This window comes from Heteronotia binoei, chromosome 16 (assembly GCF_032191835.1).
Source record: "Heteronotia binoei isolate CCM8104 ecotype False Entrance Well chromosome 16, APGP_CSIRO_Hbin_v1, whole genome shotgun sequence".
NCBI classification, from domain to species: Eukaryota; Metazoa; Chordata; class Lepidosauria; order Squamata; family Gekkonidae; genus Heteronotia; species Heteronotia binoei.
In genome coordinates, this window is record NC_083238.1 from 10,821,430 (window position 1) to 10,842,351 (window position 20,922).

Consider the following 20,922-nt stretch of genomic DNA (forward strand, 5'->3'; position numbering starts at 1 on the left):
GGATTGGCGGGGCGCAGGGCGTGCAGGCAAGGCAGGGCGAGGGAAAGGATGGGAGCAGAAAGTTGAAGCGCTTCCCCCCACCCCCAGCTTGGCCAGCTCCTTTGCATCTGAGGCGAGGTGGAGTGCACGGCTGAGCTTCTGGGAGTCGGACGGTGCTGCTCTTGTTAGTCTGGCTACCGCAAAGGACGGTGCCAACCTCAATTAGATCACCAAGGGGATCCGTTTAATTCCGCTTCCAAAAGGTGACCCTGCCCGAGGTTTAGAACATCTTGGGGAGGGAGTTTTAGGAAGGAAAGATAGATAGAAAGAAAGAAAGAAAGGGGGGGGCACAGTCTTTGCTTTGGCTGTCCCTCCCACCAGCTCCCCTTTCTTCCGATGCCCGCTGGTTCAGAGAAAATAACATCAACCATCGTTACGGGATGATTTGGCAGTTGACATGGCTGCCAAGCAGTGTGCCAGGCTAGAGCCGCCTCCTCCCCCTCCTGCTGCTCTGGGATTTGAGGGCTACAGCAAGCGGGCCGGCAGGCACCCTTCAGAAACTGCAAGGGGGGACGGGAGGTGGGATCCGGGCTGGCAAGAATAATGATGGGTGTGCCACATTTTGCTTCCCCCCCCCCCATTCAGCTGGCATCCCAGTTCAAAACTGCTGCATCAACCTAGAAGGAAAAGTGAGAGATGATCGGCACACCATGGGGGCGGGGGGGGGGGAATCACCAGGAGTCTGCAGTGACAAAAGGGAGCATTGCCAGCTTGACATGTGGGTAACAACATAGCAAACACCTTTAATTCAGTCATGTCTCATACCCTTTGCTTTCTCACACGTTTGCGGCTGCTCTAACGTTGACACTTACAGGGTTCGGGTTTTTTTTAAATTTAAGGGTGGGGGGAATCCTGAGAAGACAAACTTTTTTTAAAAAATGAAGGAAAGAAGAGAAAACACCTTTGGCGCAGGCTTGCACACGCACCCCCCCTTCTTTATTCCAAACTGAATCTGCAGAGAAGCAGATCTGCCTGCCCACATTCAATATATTCCTGCCTGCCCCCCCCCCAATATATTCCTCCCTTTTGAGGAGACAGCAATCTCTTTTGGGGTGCAGGTGACCCAATGGCAGATGCTGACCTCCCTTCTGAGCAAATTCCACCCCCCCCCCCAGACTCAAAGTTCCTTTTCAATGAAACACAGTCTTTGGTGGGAGGGAGAGCTTTCCTATGATTGGCTTAGTCATCCAGGCAGGTACACACCTGCACACACCTCACCCGTTTTTTCCATGCAGAGACGGGGAAGAGGTAAAGATGCAGAAGGAGAAGCCGATTGCCAATGCCATAGATTTCTTACTGTATTACATTTTTTTTTTCAAGTCTGTCGTTAATCTGGATTGAAGGAGAGCTACAGTCCTGATTTTCCTTGCAATTTTTAAGGCTGCCATCCCAGGCATACTTACTTGGAAATAAACCATGTGGAGCACACTAGGCATGGACAAAATTCAACAGAGGGAGTGTGCTGGGGTGACTTTTGGGGATCTAGAATCCAAAATCAAATCAGAGACTCGCATCAAAATCTCCCTCCTGGGCTAAATACAGTGCAATAACAGAATGAATAGTCTCTGCCCTCCAAAATATGCCAGCCTTTCACTTAGTTGGTCTTTGTAAAAAGCCTAACCCTACTATTGCTTTTGAACTATTCCCACCACACACACACACACACACGGGGCCAGCAGTGTTACCATCAAGTGTGGTTTCTCTCACCTCTTTATGAACAAGCATGACCAGAGCACTCTCCAAGAAAAGTCTTGGGAACTTGCAGACTGCTCTGATAGAGCCCCTGGGTGGCACACAAGGAGTTAATCGCCCCTCACCCCATTTCTGGGTAGGTTAATATCACAGCTGCTTGGTAAAGTATTATCCCAGCACCTCACTTAACAAAAGCGTCCCTTTTGCAAATAGACTCCTACTTTCCCCCCAAGTGTCCAAGGTGTTTACTGAAGTAAATCTGCCTAAATCCTCCACTGCTTGGGTCATGGGGGTGGACAAAAAGGGGAGGGGGAGTTGGGTCTGGGGTGGAAGGTGTAGAAATAATCTCTTTTTTGTAAATTCTGCAAATCTGTCTGGGGGGGAATCAGGAATCTGTGTCACATGCTTCTCTTCAACTGGGAACATCTCGGGTGTAGTTGCGGGCTCTTTTTTTGCAAGAGGGAGGGGGAAAAAATCTGCTACAGGGAAAAACAGCCATGGCTTTTGCATGGTTCCAACATATTCTCTTTCTCTCTCTCTCTGTAAATTCCATGGTTAATATAGTTGCTGAGGAGTATCTGTATTCCCCCCCCCCAAAAAAAAAAGCTGCTAAAAAACAAACTGGGTTACTAGAAGATGCTGGTTTGATAGCCCCCATGGATAGTATGGTTGAGGACTTGTCACATAAGATTTTGAGGCTAGCCAGATTGTTCCAAGTTTTACAATTGCATATTCTTGGCCCCCTCGCATTGTGCCCCCCCCAACCAGGAAACTGAGGGGAAGAATCCCAGCAAAATCTGACAGCTCTTCTTTTGAAAGGGCTTAACTACTTCCAAATAATCAGGAGATCTGGCGGTAAACAAACTTTCACTTGGTAAGGGTGGGGAGAGAATGAATAGTACACAAGAAAAATAATAATTTGATAAACTTTCATTTGGAGGGGGGGGAATGGCAAAGAGAGATGATCTGTAAAACAAAACTAAACACAGAACAGTGATAGAACTAGGATAAAAGAAACATAGAATTGAAGTACTGCAGCTCCCCCTCCCCCCAAAAAAGGGTAACATTTTGGCCCTTGTGAAACAAGAAAAAGTTGAGCTATCGGTGTATTTCTTTTCTTGTTAAAGAGGAACTCGGTCAAAATTGTAAGGATCCACTGAAAGCTTTAACCATTGCCTAAGTTGTTTTTGCTCTGGGGGGGGGTGCGGGGGGGGGAGGAGTAACACAATATACTCCCCTTGTTCAACAGAGCATCTTTAGAAACCAGATGCCCCTCATGCTCCCCCAACTTCTGTAGGTCATTGCTGGATATATTGCACCCACCTATGGATAATGATGATTAATCAATTCACTGGAGAATCACAGTTTGTTTGTTTGTTTTCAAATGGAGTTATTTAATCAGATTTGGAAAAGTGGGATTTCAATGCCAAAGAGTACTAATGTATTTCATTTATGTCCATTCCCTTGATTCAGACCCCGCTACACACCTTAAAAAATCAATTCTTATAAAAGTAAGTCCCACAGATGTTTCACAGTAATTGTGCTTAATATACCTGGCCAGTAGGTTTCCTTGAGAGTAAATCCCATTGATTTGAATAATTATTATTTTTTTTTACAACAGTGGAGTGGAGTGTTTGGGCTGCTTAAACACATTATACGGTCAAAGGTTATTGATTTATGCATGTCTATTTAAGCAGCACTAAATATACGTACTGGGAAACGATCACCCCCATATTAAACATCTACACTTGGAAGTAAGCCCCACTGATACCAATGGAACTGCATTTCAGCTCAGGGCTGCAAACTTTGGCTGTAATCCTATGCACATTTACTTGGGGGAAAATCCTGTTGGACTCAGAGGGACTTCATTCCCTATAAGAAATCTAAGATCAGCTTAACGGAATTGATTTAAGCAAGTCCTTAATTGTTTAGATTTGCTGCTTAAGTCCACCTAGAATGATTTGGATCAAAAGACAGGCAAAGGAAACATCTCAGTTTATCTTAAAATACACAAACAATTTTACTTGAAAGTTAGCCCATAAGACTACTGGGGGCTTTTCTTTCAAGGAAGCGTGCTTTGGAAGATCTTCCAAGCACTCCATCCCAGATATTGGAGAAGTACCCTGGATGCCACGGGGAGTTATCACCCCACAGTATGCATCTGGACTTTAAGAAGAAAAAAAAATCTCTGAGCTACCCATAATTGTTAACTAGGAAATCCCATGGATTTCAGCCTCTCCTGCCTCAGCCACGCTTACTCTACTGGAGCTTCCTTCCAAGGAAACATCACCCCCTTCCCCTTTAGCTCAGGTGCCTGGAAACATTGTGGGGAGATCTGCCTGGTCAGGGGGAGAGTGGAGGAGGGCTTGAAATGGCTTTTCCAGAGTGACCCGGTTTGGGTGTGGGGAGGGCAGAGCAGGAAGGAACCCTAGCCTTCCCCCCGCCACCGGCCGTGCAGCATCGACCTGCCTCCCACCTGCCCCCCCCCACTCTAGCAGCCTCCTCCGGAGCCAGCCAGAGAGGCATTTGATCCCTCCCTGACACTTTCTACCTCCAGTGTTCACGCTAGTGGCCACGAATAGTCTCCGCATGCCATCTTGTAACACTAACTGCCTGTCAGAAGGAGCGAAGCCTGGGCAGCTATATAAGGCTTGTAACTAGGGGAAGCCCAACAAACAGCTCCAAACACCTCAGCTATTTGACTCAGCCCTCCACCCTGCCTTGCTTTCTCTCCCCCCCCCCTTCTCCTTTCTTCTTCTTTTTCTTCGCCTTCTTCTTCCTCCCCCCCCCCACCCCCTTCTCTTTCTCTTCTCACTCCCTCTCTTTTCTCCCTTTTCATCTTCGCTTTCTGTTGCAGAATGCAAATCTCGCCTGCCGGCGGGTGAATGGACTGAATTGTGATTAAGAAGAAGAAGAGCTCCTTTCTTTGTTCTCCCCTCAGGGGATGTTTACTGGGAGAGACACCGCGGATCAGATATGAAAGGCATTCAGGTCAGCATTGATGTGAGCGAAAGTGAAATCATACCTAAGGCATTCAAAAGACCGCCGTGTCAGGGGTTCAGCTAACGGTGCATCTACTGTGTGTGTCTTCCCTGGTAGGCATAGGGAGAGGGTGGGGGGAGAAATAGTAATAATAAAAGCTGTCCACATGGTTTATTGCTATTTTTTGAAAAACATTATTTGTAGAAGTTTAAAATTTTCGCTTAACAGATATGAGAAAGTTAAGAGGAAATTTCTTAAACTGTGGAAAGGTGTGAATAAGGATTTTTTTTTTTGGCACAATTTTTAGGAGGGAGTAATGCCCCCCCCCCTCTTTGGCATGTAATGTGAAACCTTTCTTTCCTGGGTGTCTCCATATGGGCGGTATAGGACTAGATTAGACGTCTAATTGATGTGACTGAAGAAGATAGGGCTTTGCGCCTGAGCGGTGGAGGGGCGCAAGGCAAAGCCGAGCTCCCCTGGCACGGAAGAAAACTCAGGGAGAGAGCCAGGTGGCAAGAGAGGGGACCCTAACCTGCAATAGTCTAGCACACCTTTAGAGCAAGAGAAGGGGGAAAAGTCATGTTTTCAAAAAATTGCTAATGTAAAGCCACAGACCCAATCCCAAAAGGGGTAACTGGGACAAAAGACAGCAGATCTAACAAGTGAAGCCTTCATCCAATTTGACTCCATAAAGGAATATTTCGGACCTGACTTCTGCAAAACTTTCTTGCTGCTTCGTTAGACACTCTCGCCATCTGCCCAGCCCTGCTGTTAGCCTCAAGATGCCCACCTCAGGAGGTTAGGTTGGAAGGAAGACCCCCTCAGTGGGACTTACCTCCTAAGGAATTAGCAGTATTGCCTAAATTTGTACACACACACACACATATGTGGAAAAGAAAAGCACACGCACAGGCAGACAGATAACCATTAAGAATGAATGTTGGTTTTATTCCTGTGCTTTCCCCCTTGGTTTAGTCCCAAATATCGCAAGGGTTTTCTCTCCCCTCTCTTCTTTCCATCTGCTTTCCCGGTTACATTTGATGCAGCACATTTTCAACTAGTGTTTCTGCCTCAGAGACTTCCCCCCCACACCTCCTCCCTACCCTAAAAAGACAACTAAAGAGCAATCAAAAAGGTGTCTGACTTCTCCATTCAGACAATTGTACCCTTGTGAGAATGCCTGAATGAATGGTACAGTGGACACCCCAGCACTATTGACGTTATAAACATGTAAATGAAACACATTAGGGCACACAATCAATTGTCTGTGAGCGCTGCAAACCTGCACTCCCCTCTCTGGGTGACAGGCACAAAATAGTGTCTACCTTGGGAAACCTATCGGCTTTTTTTTAAGGGGGGGGGAGAGAAAAAGGGGGACAAAGGCTTCTCTTTCAGAGAGGAAGAAAATGCACCTTTAAAAGCACTGGGATGCTGCTGCTGCTTGCCCAGATTCTGAGGAGGCCAATGATGCCTGGTGCCTTTTGGGGAATCAGCACCCTTCTTGCCACTTTTAAAGGCAGCGGGGGTGGGGAGGGGGGGGAGAGAGCGTGAAAGAGAATCAAAGAGAGGCAGGGAGATTCCACCCCTTAGGGAGTGCTTCTCCAGATACACTGCTGGGTAGGTTCCCCCCACCTTCCTCCCCAGCTCTCCTGCGACTTTCTTTCTCAACCTATTTCTTCATTCAAAAAACAAAGATCCGTTCCCCTGCTCTAACTGTAAAATCCTTAGTTTAATAAATGCTCAAGTTTTCTTTGAGTGAGAAACAAACGTGCCACAGAACAAGGGAGAGAAATATTAGAATTGGGGGGGGGGGAGAGAAACTTTCAAAGAGCAACCCCAAACTCTGCATTCCAGCATTTACAGGCTCCACTCCACCCAACAGTTCAGAACCAAAATAAATACATTCACTTCATCGCAGACGCACACAACGTGTCTCGTTTTCTTTAAGTCCTGTAAAAGATGCGGACATCTGGACACCTCTGCACGCGAAGGATGGGTGTGCGGCTCCAGCTATCTCTGAGATTCAGACTTGCTGGAGAGGCAAGCAAGCATATATACACAGGCACACCTGCCCTGCCAGAACTTTCACTTTAAAATGCAATCACCTTGAGAGGCATCGGCACACTTAGAACTAGGCTACCTGACAACATACGAAAAGCAAACCAGTGACTCCCCTGGAAAGTCGGTTTCTCTCTCCAACTATCTCTCCCGCTCCCGTCACCAAATGCTTCCCCCAACACACCTCGACAGCACTTTTCACTCAAGACCCAGGTTTGAATTTGTGGTCCTCCCACCCTCACCGCTTTGCAGGCCAGCATCTGTTGGGAGTGGAAAGCAAAGCAAAGCAGACTCTCCCACTTGTAGAGGAGGTGACGCCCGCAGATCAGCAGCAAGGCGGCCAGGGCTTGTTTGCTTCCGCCACCCCTTGGGATTGCTGGCCTTTCCCTTCCCTTCTTGAACAAGGAGAGGGAGGCCCACTGGACCAGGAGAGATGAGCAATGGAACTTCTTTTGGGCAGGCTGGGGAGGGGGAGAGAAAGAAAGAAAGAAAGAGACCGAAAGAGAAAACCCAAGCCAACTTTGTCCTGATCTGAAAATGACCGGGTGACTGGTGTCCAATCTCTCAAGAAAAGGGGGGTCCAAAAAAAAAAAGAATGAGCTTGGGAGCAGAACCCCTCGGCACTCCAGCAGCCTCTCCTCACTCCCTTCCCCGCTGCAAACAGGCAGCTTCCCATCTCCTGGCAGCAGTGATTCAGGGCACAACTTCAGGGAAGTTTCCAGGCGGCCTGGGAGCTCTGATGTCCCCCCAGGGCAGAGGGGAGGGGGGCAGAAAGGAAAGGAGCAGCAGCTTGTGGGGGCGGCTGGGTGGGTGCTGGCCTCCCGCTTCCAGGGAAAGTGCTCCGGTTCAAAATGAGTCAGGCGACTGGGAATCATCTGCCTTGAACTTTTCCTGCAAACCCAACAGACATTCCCGGGCTGCGGCTTTCTCGCTTGGTTCCCACCACCCCTGTTCTGCTTGTGCAGAGGCGCATGGCCAGGAAACGGGCCCTCCTTGCCCCTCTCTGCACCGAGACGGATCCAGGCATGCACACCCCCCCAACCTCTGTCTCCATCCAGCACATTAACAACAACCCCCTGGCTGCAATCATTTCAACCAGCATCTTCCAGGGCTCCCCGGGCAGGCGGGTGTCCGTTGAGGTTCCCAGCCTAACTCTTACGACCTGCCCTCGGCTTAAAGACAAACAAGCAAACGGAAAGTCTACCACTCTGCCTTTTATTAGCCACGCTGGCAGTTGTTATTTTTGAAAAAGGACACAGCCATTCTGATCCCGCTGCCTTCCGCACAGATTTTAAAATCTATACTATTATTAGCGCCGGTCACCAATGTGATCAGGGAAAACACACAGCTTTAGAAAAGTGACACCTTTCCCAGGAATCCAAAAGATATCGTGGGGGGGGGGGGGGGTCCATTCTGTTCAGATGAATTCCCAGGAATTCCCAAAGGGGACAAATTGGTTTGTCGAGTGAACCAAAGAAACAGAAAATTCTAGGAGTGGGTGGGATGTGAATGAGAGGGATCTACCTACTCCTCCAAACTGGAGTTGTTTCTCAGGGGAGAAATGAATACAAGATAAAAGGTTACAATCGCTTGTTCCATTGCTGTCAGAGAGTCGGGAGGGTGCAACTTTCCCACTAGAGTTTAGAAGAAGTTTGCCAGTATCTGGAAGGACTCAGGGGTGTCCTCTCCAAGGCTTCTCCAGGGCCCGAAGTGACGCGCCTCAGAGGGTCAGGCTAGCAGAAGAAATCTTACTCAGGGCTCTGGTGATGCCCGCTTCCTGTATGCATGCGTTTATCTCTCCCCACTAATGTCGCCTCCCTCTCTGGTTCCCTTTACTAGAACAAACTGTTAAGAGGAAACATGGAACGTTATAGATACATGCAGATCTTTACCACACCACAGTGGACAAGCTTTTCAGGAGATAAGCATAACAGTCGTCTCATGCGCGCTTGTGCGCGCACACACACACACACGCAAGAAAGATAAATATGCTCTCCCAACCACATTGATTCCCCCTTCCTGCAAGAGTGCATTCCTTCTTTATGATAATACGAACACTTCAATAATCACAACAATGCCTTAAGTCTGAACTCTCCCTTCCTTTCACACACACACACACACACACAAAAGATCATTTCTCATTAAAAAAAAAAAAAAGGAGACGGGGAGCCACTTGATACAACGGTTCTGTTCCCCAGTTGTGACGTGTCCCCCCCCCCCCGCACTAAATGAGAGAGTGGCCCAGTAACAGGCAGGGGTTTGACGCTTTGTGTAATTGCCATGTTTCCTGCGTTACAGTGACCGGGGGGGGGGGAGATAAGGTGCGTGTGTGCTTCCTTTTCCAGGGCCACCTTCGAATAAATGACAGGCACTACGGGGGGGGGGGGGAATGTGAGATGGGGGCGAAGACACTTAAAAAGAGATTCCTGGGGTCAGATTCCTGGGGCAATGGGGTGGGAGATATTCCGGGGAGCGAGCGGGTCGCTTTTTGCAACGGGAGATCAAAGGCCCGAAGGGGAGAGAGAGAGAGAGCAGCCCCCCCCCCCCCCCCCCGCCCAGCGCCGCCGACTTCGCCGAGAGTTTGTGCCCGAAAGTCCCCGGCCGCTCGCCCGGATGGCTCGACCCCTGCAGCGCTCGGAGCGGGCCCAGGGAAGGGGAGCGGCGGGCGGCCTGCAAGCCCCCGCGGCTTTTGTGTTCCCGAAGCGCCAGATCGGCAGCGGCTCGGCTCCCCTCCCCTCCCCAGCAGCCCGGCGCCCGCCGGCCTCCCGCAAGAAAAGTTCTCGAAAGTGGGCGAAGCGAAGGCGGGCAGCCGGGGGGGGGGGGGGGCGTGGGAAGCGAGAGGCAGAGCGGCCCGGAGCGGCCCCCGGCAACAACACGCCCCCCCCCCTCCGCGGGAGGAGAGGCAGCGGGGCAACGGGCTCAGGGACCGCGAGCCTGGCCTTGGGGCGGCTGCTTCCTCGCCGCCACGGAGGGAGTTCCCTGGGCCAGGCTCCTTCCCCAGCCCCAGGAATTCCTCTGCCGGGGTTTCTCGCGCTTCTCCCCGGGTCTTCGCCCAGCGGCCTGGGGGCCCCGAGAGCTTTGATTAGGAGCCTCCTCATTCCCAGGCTCGTCGCCCTTACGGAGCTGTTGGGAAAGCGGCCCTTCCTCCCCCCCCCCCCCCCCCGGGCCACGAGCAGGAGCTCCGCAGCGGTGCAGCGCACTTTCCCCCCAAAGCCCTCTCCTCGCGGGGCTGCAAAGAGCGGCATCTAACGGGGCTGCTCGCCGGCCCGGGACCGTTAGCTCACTGCAGCCAGCCCGCAGGCAAGAAAACTTTCCGCCCCTTTCCCCCGCGCTTCTCTGCTCGCCTGGAGGGAGGGAGGGGGGGGATCTCCTGCTCTTCCTCGCCCAGGGCGGCTGCCCCCCCCACCCCGCCGAGATCCCCCCCCCCGCACACTGGGATCGCGCTTGCAAAGAAGCCCCAGCGGCAGGGAACGGGGGGGGGGGGCTGGAATCCAATGGAAGGAGCGCTCACATGGCGGGGGGGGGGAGGGCGAGGGAAGAAACGCCCTGAGACTGCCCCCCCCCTCACTTTCTCCTGCACTCCCTTGAACTCTCCGGCTCCCCTCTGCCCGGGAGAACACAACAGACACACACACACACAGGCAGGCAGGGCCTGATCTCGCTCTTGTCACCCCTTCCCCGCGCCCGGGAGGGGGGCTTTCTCCGGGCTCCGCAAGAAGCGACGGGCTTTTCCTGCTGACGGCGCGGCTTCCCTGGCTCTGCCCCCCCCCTCCCCGCCACCCTGCCCTTTCTTCGGCTTCTTTCTCTTGCTCGTCTTTGCGCTCCCCCCCCCCGCTGCAAGTGGAGGCTCCGGGACCGGGCGGGGGGGGAGGGGGGAAAAGTTTGGCGGAGAGCATCAGCCCCCCCCCCCGGCCGCGCCGCCCCCTCGCTCCTTACCGTTTTTCCTTCGGGGATTGGCTTGTTTTCGCCTCTTACACCTGGGGCCATCCGCCATGATCTGCTGCTTCATTGATAAGAGGGGCTCAGATGGCAGCTCGCATGGACTCGGCTCCCTGATTCAGCAGCACGCAGACTCTATGGAGCAACCAAACAGAGGGATCGGGTGGGCATTGCTAGATCCCGTTCAAATGCAGGGCGCCAAAGGGAGCCGCGGCGAGAACGTTTTCTCTCTCCCCACAAAGAAGATTCTCCCCCCCCCCAACACCCACACACCCACACACACACACACAGAGACACACAAGCACGCCGCAGGCAACCCCGAGCAAACGGTCTCCCTTCCTGCCTTCGCAAGCAGTTGGCCAGGGTTTGCTTTCTCCCTCTCTCTCTTTCTCTCTTTCATGTATGTGCGGGTGCGTGTTTTCTTTTCAACAAAATGCCTTTTTATTATTCGCCTCCCCCCCCCCCCCCACCAGCAAAGGAGATGCAAGAGGGACACACACACAGAAGCATTACATCTTCAAAATGACTCATGATCCTATGAGGGAATGTACTTAATTTGTGTGTGTGGTTTTTTTGGGGTAAATTTACAGTAGGGCTGTTTGAACTCAAACGCTGGGCGGATTCGTTTCCTCCGAAAAGTGCCGGAGCTCTGAGCGCCTTGGGTCTTCGTTTGCATGAGCTATGTGACACTTCGGAACTTTTTTCCCCCTTTCTGTTTTGGAAGGACATGGCGACAAACTGATAAGAGCGGCGGAAGACCCGAGTTATCTGCCTCGGTCCTCCCCTCCCCTCCTCTCCTCTCCCCCCCCCCACCAGCTTGTTTCTCACCCTTGGGGAAGAGTCCCCACTGCAGTGGCCAGGCCGGTCTCACCCACCCAGGGCAGATCTCCCCCTCCCCAAAACAACAGAGGGGGGTGGCGAGAGGGCAAGCCCCGCGGAGAACTCGCTTCCTGGTGATCTCATGGTCTCTCTCTCTCTCTCTCGTTTGCATGCAAGCCTGGGAAGGAGCGCGCGGCGCTGGGAGACGGCCGCAAGCTGGACTCGAGGTCGAGTCTGTCAAAACTGGGGCAAGGAGGAAACCCCCTTGGCTCTCTCTGGCTGGCCCGAGAAGATGCTGCAGCTTTGCAAACCCGCACCCGCGGCCTTTCTGACTTTGAAGATTAGTTTATACAAGGCAGGCCGGCTGGATGGGGGGGGGGGGGGAGAACTCTGCAAGATGCAGCAGATGCAAACTGTAAAACGAGGACAATTAACCCTTGCTCTCCTGCACCGAATGCATTCGAGCCCCCTCTTTTGTCTGGCCCCTCTTCGCAAGCCGGGGATGGAGTCGTAGCCTCGGAGGTCCGCCTCTAGCAGGGGCACTCGGAGCAGCTTCCTCCACGGGCAGCCCCGAAAACGCCGCTTCAACAGAGCGAGGGGGCACGGGGAGGGGAGGGGGGTCGCCCTGCCTGCCTCGGAAGCTTCTCTGCCCTGTTTCGTAAAGGTGATGCTCTTCGATCTTGAATTGAAGAAGAGCTTTCTTTGGGAGGGGGGGGTGCAGGTAAGGCTGTCGACTGGCACAGGCGAGGGGTGTGATGCCCATCTGGAGCCACGAAAGTGTCTCTCTGGTGTGTGCATGCGAAAAGAGCACCCCCATGGTTCGGTGCTTCTAAGCTCTGGAGGGGCAATCCTCTGCCCCAGCTGAAATAGCCAAGAGGTAGCAGAAGGCGAACACCCTGTTTTAAACCACCACCTGACTCTCCAAGGCTTTCTCGGATAATTGGCAAAACCGTGGCAAAAGCTACGAGTGGCGAAATCATTGGCAACCATTCGCCTGCCTTCCCTTGAATATGCAATCCAAGACTTGCCAATTTTGTAGAACACAGGGATCTCCAGAAAGACCAACCCTCCCCCCCCCCAGCCTATTCCTAGTTGAATTCTAATTTTGTATTCTTTTTCTGAAAACAACTCTTCAGCAAAGTTCCAGTCCCTACTTTCACTTCTTGTTGAGAATCCCAGAAGCTGAGGTGTTACTTCAACCCGGCTTCAGAAAAGAAAAGCAAGAAATGAAACTGATTAAAAGCAGACAGAACAGCAAACTTTCTGCTTTGGGGGTGGGGGGGGGGAGAGAAAACAAAATAATACTCCTTTTTTAAAAACCAAAATACGGAGCTGCGAGTTCTTTTAAACCTGTCCCGGAGCTCCAGGCTTCAGCCGGCCGTGCCTGTGAGGTTCTTATTCCTGGCTTGCAAAATCATGAACAGGTATGTGTAAACTTTAAGACGTTTCAGCAGGAATCCAAAAAGAAGCCTACAAGAATGCTTGTTTCAAAAACAGACGGAGAGAAAGGAAAACTAGAGCTTTCCCCCCTTTTGGCAATTGCAAAAATAAAAAAGTCACCTTTTCTACCTGGTTAGTCAGGTACAGGGGATGGGGAGATACCCCAGGTAAGCTGTCTTTGGGAAGAAGATCTCAAGTGACTGTAGATTTCAGGTTTTTTTTTTAAAAAGGAGATCTCGCTCCTTACCACCACTTCCTCCCCAGCTACAGAGCAGGCAAAGAGCCCCCAAGCAATCGTTTGCTTGCTTGTTTGTTTTCAAGCAGGGTGGGTGGGAGAAGAAGGACCAGCAGAGAGGCGGAACAATCACAAGCAAAATAGAAAAGAGGGGGAAAATATCTCCGAGAACGTACCTGCGAAGTCTTGGTTGTAGTTTTGGCCAGCAATGGAGAGAAGAAGCATGAAAAAAAAAGCCGAAGTGGAGGAAGGAGGAAAAAAAAAAAAGGTGCGGGGAAGATGCAGCTGGTCTGGAGGAACAAATTGGTCAAAAGCCTCGCAAAGAGTTGTCGGAAGGGACCGTTATTCCTGCTGGGCAGGTTAGGACTGATCTCTTTCTGCCACTCCAGGAAACACAAACCTGGGGACGGACTGACGTGTTACGCCTCTTCTAATGACATTTTTTTCTTTTTCTTTTCTGTAGGAGAGAGAGGCGAGAGGACCCTGGAACACACGCCACCTATCTTTGTGGGGAGGGATAATTGAAGAGCACCGAACGTGAGCATCATGTGGAAACGTGATCGCCAAGTTTCTCTCTGGGAAAGGAAGGATCTGGGATAGATTATACCTTGAAGTCTCCGCAAACGCTTTAGTGGAAGAAATGAAATTCCACCTCCCTCCCCTCCCCTCCCCTCCCTCCCTCTGCGCTGCCCTCCCTCCGGCTCCCCCTCCCCTCCCTCCTCCCCTCCCTCCCTCCCTCCCCAACCATCCAGCCTTTGGCATCATTATCCTCTTCACTAAATCCTACTGAATGCAAGGCGAAAACGGTGAGCACCATTCACAGAACTGGCGAACTCCAAAGGAACGGAAAGTTGCAAGCCAGGCTCCCCGGGGCTCAGCGCGCGGCGTCTGCCCGGGCTTGCAGCGCGCTCGGGAGTGGGGCCTGCGGCACCCTACACGCCGGGAGACCTGGGCCGGCAGCCGCCCCCCTCCCCCTCCATTGCAAAGCCCGGGATCTAACTTCGGGCTAGGAGACAGCAGGACGGGCGCTGGAGATCGCCGGCTCGGAGCGCTTCTTGGGAGCCAGGCGGCGGGAGCGGGGCGCTAAGGCTGCGATCCTAAGCCTGCTTGCTGGGAAGCAAAAGGAGCAGCACCGTCGAGGGAGTCTGCTTAGGACTGGGCTGTTGCCAGGTCTCTTCTGGTGCAGCTGAGGTGGGGGGGGGGCACATCGCTGGGGTTTTTTCTTGGCCTGGAAGCCAAACGGTTAGGGAGGTCAACTCTTTATAGCCCTCTTTACACTTGGAAGGAGACAGGCAGATGGACGCACACAGCAAGAGAGGGAACCAAAAGTGGACGCGGGTTAGGTCTCAAATGCACACATCTCTTAGATCTAGACAGTTTTAGACATAAGCAGCAAGACTCATGCAGCCTGGTTACTCACAAGTAACACCTCCTAGATGTTCTAAGTGTGCATAAGAGCGCTTACGGATTTATTTAGAGGGAGACAAATAGAAGTTGGACACAGAGAGACCTATGAAACATAAACCACCAGGTATAAATATTTAATGTGTGTGTGGGGGGGGGAGCACCTTGGCAGATGGAAAGGAGAGAGTGGCTTGACATTTCAAGGGAGTAACAAGTCTTTTTGGGAGACTTTGGGGGAAGATTTAAAATGAAAATTAAAACACTTAGACTCCACCTTTGCACTATGGGGATATGGGGATTGGTTATGCAAATAGGGAAAGGATTTCCTGGCGAATCCAGCTTTCTACTGTATGGTTAATTAAATCATCACTCAAAAAGGTTTCCAATGTGACGTGCCTGTCCTAATCCAATCAGGTTACGTAGGTCCTAAACAAGAAAGATATTCTCCCCCCCCCCACATCTGGAAGTCAGCAATTTAGCAAGTACTGCGCATTAGTAACCAATTCCGAGTGCACATTCCCAGGGGAACCTTAAAAAACAACAACTAACAGTGTGTTCTTAACCAATGCTCTTCTATTTGCTTAATCAAAAAGCTGCTTTGTGCTGAGCATCATTGGGGGGGGGGGGCGGGAGACCACCGAGAACAGATGAAGTCCTTAAAAGCACTTCCAAAGTTGGACGTGTGTGTGTGTGTGGGGGGGGGTACAATGTCTAAAGGGTGCGTCTGCAGCTCTTTACCCGAAGCAGCCACCCGTGAGATATCTAAGGGTATTTTTTTTTTCCTTTTTCTTAAACCACCCCAAAAAGTTCAGGTCTTTCAGGCTGGCGTGATCCAGACTGACGGTAAACAGGAGTCGCCCCAGGGACGGCACTCCTGTGCTCAGCCAGCATCTCCCCCTCGCTTTGACACAGTTAAATCTATTAGAGTCTCCCCCCCCCCACCCCTCCGCTTCCCACCGAAGGAAACTGAAACAAATGCTACGCTGATCCGACACTCTACTTTTACTTACATTAAGCTAAGATAAACTGCTTGTGAACTGTGCATTGAATGTGCGCCTTGAGCAAGGCATGGGGATGCTCGCTCCAGTCACTAGCGATTGCCCTCAAAAGAGCGCTCGGCATCTGAGATGGGCGGGCTAAAGGGGGGCTCAGCGCCTTGCTTGGCCGCCCCACAGAGGAAGCCCAAACCCAAATCACGCAGCCACGCAGACCCCAAGTTTGAGAGGGTGAATTTATCCAAGTGCAGAGGGGCTGTCCAAAGAAATTGACACGGGGAATTAAGGAAGGGCTCTCTCTCTCTCTCTCTCTATTTGGTTCAATTTCTCTGGGGGGGGGGGGAATCTGATTCATTTCCACGATCCACAGAATTCGTCGGAGGGAAAAGGAGAGTTCTCCACAGCCCTGTTGCAAGCTATGAGCATGTGAACAAAGCTTTCATGTTGCGTGTAGGAAAAGGAAATATTCAGACATTTGATTCATTGGGGGGGGGGGGGAGAGATGCATGCTTGGGCCACTGCCCAAGCAAACCCTCCTTTCAGGCTCTTCGATAAGAGCGTCCCCCCCCCCCCAAGTGCCATCTTGAAAGCCCCCCACAAATGCGGACTGAGCAAAGCCACGTCGCTTCAATCTATTCTGAGGCTAGTTTTGCCACTGCCTTCAATGTGAGATGGAGTGCCGCCCCGGGTCAGGAAGGATGGCTGTGTAGCTCTGGGATGACCGAAAGAAATTCCCAAAGATCCGTTCCTATTACTACCAGCGTTAAAAAGACTCTTCCCTTAAGACCTGGCATTTATGTATTAATTCAGAACACCTCCGGTTTTTTTTTTTTTAAAGAATCCCAGCCTACTGATGATTGCAAGATATGCAATTAATGAAGCAAGTGTGTGTGGGGCAACTCTCTTCAGGCTTTTTACTCCTGTCTTCGGGACTGAGTTGGGATCAAACTTTTTTTTTGGGGGGGGGAGGGATGGGGGGTGGAGTGTTAAGCCGTCGGACGCGTTCCCCAGCAGCCGGAGATGCAAGAGCTATTCCTTTAAGCGTCAGACCTATGGATTTCTGGACGGATGGTCAAGAGAGTGATAAGATCGTAATGGAATACACCAGCCAAGTGCAAATCCCCAGCAAGCAGATTCAGAGCGTTATTCATCTGAATGAGATCGCCTGGGATCTAAGTCTGTGGCTAGGAATCCCCAAGCCAGCCAGCTCACTGGGGGGTGGGAGTGGGTGGGGTGGAATCTAAAGCAAACTTAGTCAACGATAATGATTATCATAATCCATATATATATTTTTTATTTTTAATGCACATTCCTGAGTTCTTGATTCCAGATCCCCCCTTCTGTCTGAAAAGCGAGTGCTTCACGTGTAATCTCATTACCAACCGTTTATATATAATTTCTACGTTGCTAGATTAACTAGGGCAAGAGGGAGGGGGAGGCTTGCCTCCCAATCTATTTTGTTTTTTTTAAGAAAAAGAGATCGACCTTTTAATTTGCTTTTCAATAAACAGAACTGCAGGAGCAATCCTTTTCTGAGGACTGAGACAACAGCAGACCGTGGGAAGGTCCTCGCGGATTTAGAGAAAAATACTTTGCCATCGCCAAATAATTCCTAGACAGAGTTATGAAGTTCTCCCCGCAGCCCCTTCCAGCCTCATCCTTCAGTTTCTATAAACTCCTCAAACACCCAAGGACGGCTGAATCGCCGGGCGGGGGGGGGGGGGGGGGGGAGGGGAGCCTTCGCCCAGATTCTTATTAGCTGTGATGCTTTTGAACGTGGCTAAGCAGAGGGCTTAGGGCTGGGGGGGGATTGGTTTTTGTAGCCGAACAGAAACGTGCAAAAAAAAGGGGAAAAAAAGAAATCACAAACAACGCCCCCTCTCCCCCCCCCCCCCGTCAGTGTGAAGGAAGGGAACTTTCACCCCGAAACATGTTATTTCGACTTGCCCTTGCAAGGAAGCGCCGCTTCTACGGGCTGCAAAAATCTCGCCCTGATCTTTGCGGGCGGCTCAGGCGGCTCGCGCCCTCGGCGCAGAAGGGGGCTGGCGAGAGAAGCAAGCCTCTGCTTCGTCCCCCCCCCCCCCGCCCCGCATGCAAAGCCAGCCTCTCCCTTTCGCGCCTTAAACCAAAAAAAAAAGCACCGAGGCCGGGCTGCGCTTCTTTGGGGAGCGAGCCCCATTGCAAAGGGCCCTCGCTGCGGAGTCAACTCAGGCCCGACGGCCCAGATCCTCTCGAAGCAGGGCCGAGCTCCGTGCTCCTGGCTCGCAAGGAAGCCAGCCTGGGGATCACTTGCAGCTCGCCGGTCACACTTCCTTGCTGCTCCCAAGCCAGGCGTGCTGTGCAGCGCGGAGCGTGTCGGGCGGCCCCCGGGCGGAGCGCAGCCGTGGGGCCGAGGGAGGTGGGCAAAGGGCGCTTGGGGGCCGCTGGGGGCTCCCGGGCGCTGCAACTTGGCCGGCCTCCTCCGGCGCGCCTGGTCGAGCGAGGCCACGGCGCCGGCGCCGCCCTTTGTTCCCCGGGCCTCCAGCAGGCGAGCGGCGCGTCCGCGGCCCCCCCGCCTTCCCCTTCCCCCGGCCGGGCCACGGCGGCGGCGGCGGCTTCCCCAGCGGCGGGATCGCCTTGGCAGCCACGTGACGTCGCGGCCTGCGGGAGGGGGAGCCCCGCGGCCACCTGCCTCCTCGCGCCGCCCGGGCCTGGGCACTGCGCCGCCACCTCGGCGGCCCTCCCGAGCCGCTGCACGGGCAAGGCCCAGAGGGCAGCAGGGGCCTCGGGGAAGCTGTCGGGGGGCTGGGGCCTGTGCGGTCCCTTGGCCCGGCTGCCAAGAAAGTGCCGCTGAACTGAGAGGTCCCTGGAGGGGAGGGAGAGCGCCTGCGCCCAGGATTCCCATGGGCCGCCTAGGCCGCTTCCCAGGGCGGGGTGGGTTCGCCCTTAAGCCTGCAGCGCCTGCAAAGCGGTGGCCCCCGCAGCCTTTCTGCAAAATCCCCGCCCGGTGGATTGGAAGAGAGGAGAAGTTGAACGTTGAGTTGCAGTAGTTCTGATCCGTTGCAAGAGAATGCAGGCTGCCCCGGGGTGGTGGACTCTACACCTTGCCTTGGAGGGGGCTGAGGAGGGAGGTGCATATTTCATCTCAACGGTACTTACTGTGTAGCCCAACGGGAGGATTTGAAAGTCGCTCTTCCTCCGAGGTGGGCAGCCGCCTCGGTCTGCCAGAAGCGGTGGGGAAAAGAACAAGAATCCAGTAGCGCTTTAAAGACTAACAACGCTTGTGACATGGTGTGCGCTTTTCTAGCTGTATCTGAAGAAGTGAGCAGCGATGCACGAAAGCTCACGCCTGCCACAAACGCCGTTATTCGTTAAGGTGCCTCTGCTCTTTTCTACTCTCAACTGCAGGGCACTTTAAACATTCTCCCCTTGCCTACTATCGACATGAAAAAGCAAAAGGCAGACTTCTTTACTTTCCCATTTCTGTACCTATTCATCGAGCAACGGTTCTGATCCATGGTGATGATTGCAAAAGCCAGACTATCATGGTTGTTTTGGATTAATTCAGAATAAAAAAGGTGTATATGCGGAGTTGCAAGTCGTGCGCTATATTGTTGCATTTAAGTGTCGTGAGCAGCCCTCCCTCCAGTTCTGAATATGCAGACGGGGGATCTGTGCTTTTTGCCACATTTGCAGCTCTCTGTGAATATTTGTTTCACCTCCAGGGCAAAGTAGCAAAGGGGTGGTGGTGGAGGGCTGCTTGGCGAGTGACCTTTTTCCCACTTACTATGCTGTGAGTACACAGTTCAGACAGCCAGTGGATTCAAGTCTGGTCTGATACATGTGCCTGTGCCACACTTCGCATGAGTATGTACACACTTTGTGTTTTTACACAGAGATAATCTCCATGTTGGAAAGCTGGCCAACATCAGTTGAAATTGGACAACTGCATGTTTTGTGACGATGAAATGTATTTGAAAGAGTGCTTTCAAAAGATAAGAAACTGGAAAGGATTTCCCCCCCCCCAAAAAAAAAAATTACAGGGATGCATATGATTTGTCTCTGTAAGAAAAGGTAACAAAATGCAGGTTGAAAGGCAAGGGTGGGAAGAGAACGCCTCAAATAAAGGCTCCTTTTGTGAAGGCTTTCATCACAAACACTTGGTTCTGACTTAATTACCCTCAAACTTGCCTCATTCTTGTTTGAGGCGCTCCTGAACAGAGGGGATTAAAAGGGCAGCTGTGGCTGTGAACATGATTCTTATGTCACAATTGCCTCATATTTAGCTTCTCTTGGGTTTTTTTGGTCAGGAGTGAGAATGTATCCGCATTATCAAAAATGTGGGCTGTATATTGTGCTTGAACGACAAGTAACACGACACAAACATCTACACAGTCTGTCAATTTGGTAATATGATAAGGGAGGGGGGACTCGCTCCAGTTCGAAGGAACTTGAACATCTTCACAACTTGGGAGAGGCGAGGGAGACATTGTGCTGTGCTCCGTCTGTCTCAGTGGCAAATGAGGCTTTCCTCTCGTAGTGGTGACTAAGCGGGATGAGGAGGACCTTACAGTACTCCTGGTAACCTGACCTGACTCTATAATTGAAACGGAGCCAGGCTTAGTTCAGATGAGTATGCTGCTTCCCAGTAGAGAGCGGTGACGACATTGCAGTTGCTGAAAGGAGGGTGAATCTGAGAAGAATAGAGCCCCATCCCTTACCATACTGGCTTCCTTCACTTGCCATTCTAACCTGAAATGATGTGAAGGGTGGTTGCTAAGTCTCTTAAGCCATCGTGTTAAGTTCTGCTCAACAGCAGTAAGCCACAAGAGAGGGACCTAAAGCTAAACTCCCCTCTGTTGGTCTCAATGCAGATATAGTTTAATAATAAGAACTGGTTTTATACCCCACCCTTCACTACCCAAAGCAGTCTTGGAGTGGCTTATAATTACCTTCCCTTCCTCTCCCCACAACAGACACCCTGTGAGGTAGGTGGGGCTGAGAGAGTTCTGAGAGAACTGTGACTGACCCAAGGTCACCCAGCTGGCTATCTGTGAAGGAATGGGGATTCAACTCTGTTTCTGCAGATTAGAGGCTGCCACTCTTAACCACTACACCAAAATGGCTCTCAAGAGTTTAAACTGAGGTAAATTCATTTATAGACAGTGAGGCTTGGGTGTGTTTGTGGTGGTCAGCTGGAACTGTGGCATATCTGAAACTTTTGCGAGAGGTTTTGGTGCTGGTGTTCCATAGATAGAATTTCGCTTAGAACCAAAAAGGCTCTTTAGTTAAGGTAGCGGGCATCATTGAACACCAGCATGGCCTCCCTAGCACATGCAG

At 51.9% G+C, this 20,922-nt stretch overlaps 1 protein-coding gene across 5 annotated transcripts in view; it reads right to left on the reverse strand.

Moving 5' to 3' along the window:
* Window positions 1-13,747, reverse strand: part of ZEB2 (zinc finger E-box binding homeobox 2) — a 212,795-nt gene extending 199,048 nt beyond the window's left edge. For 2 of the 5 annotated variants that reach the window (XM_060257296.1, XM_060257292.1), the window contains exons 1-2: window positions 13,381-13,556; window positions 10,708-10,845 (exon numbers count right to left, since the gene is read on the reverse strand). In XM_060257296.1, the coding sequence (XP_060113279.1) occupies window positions 10,708-10,780 (73 nt within the window). In that variant the 5' untranslated portion in view covers window positions 10,781-10,845; window positions 13,381-13,556. Of the gene's footprint in view, window positions 1-10,707; window positions 10,846-13,380; window positions 13,557-13,604 lie in introns of those variants that run through there. The other 3 variants (XM_060257293.1, XM_060257294.1, XM_060257295.1) reach the window with 3 other exon arrangements.
* Between the last annotated feature and the right edge of the window lie 7,175 nt (window positions 13,748-20,922).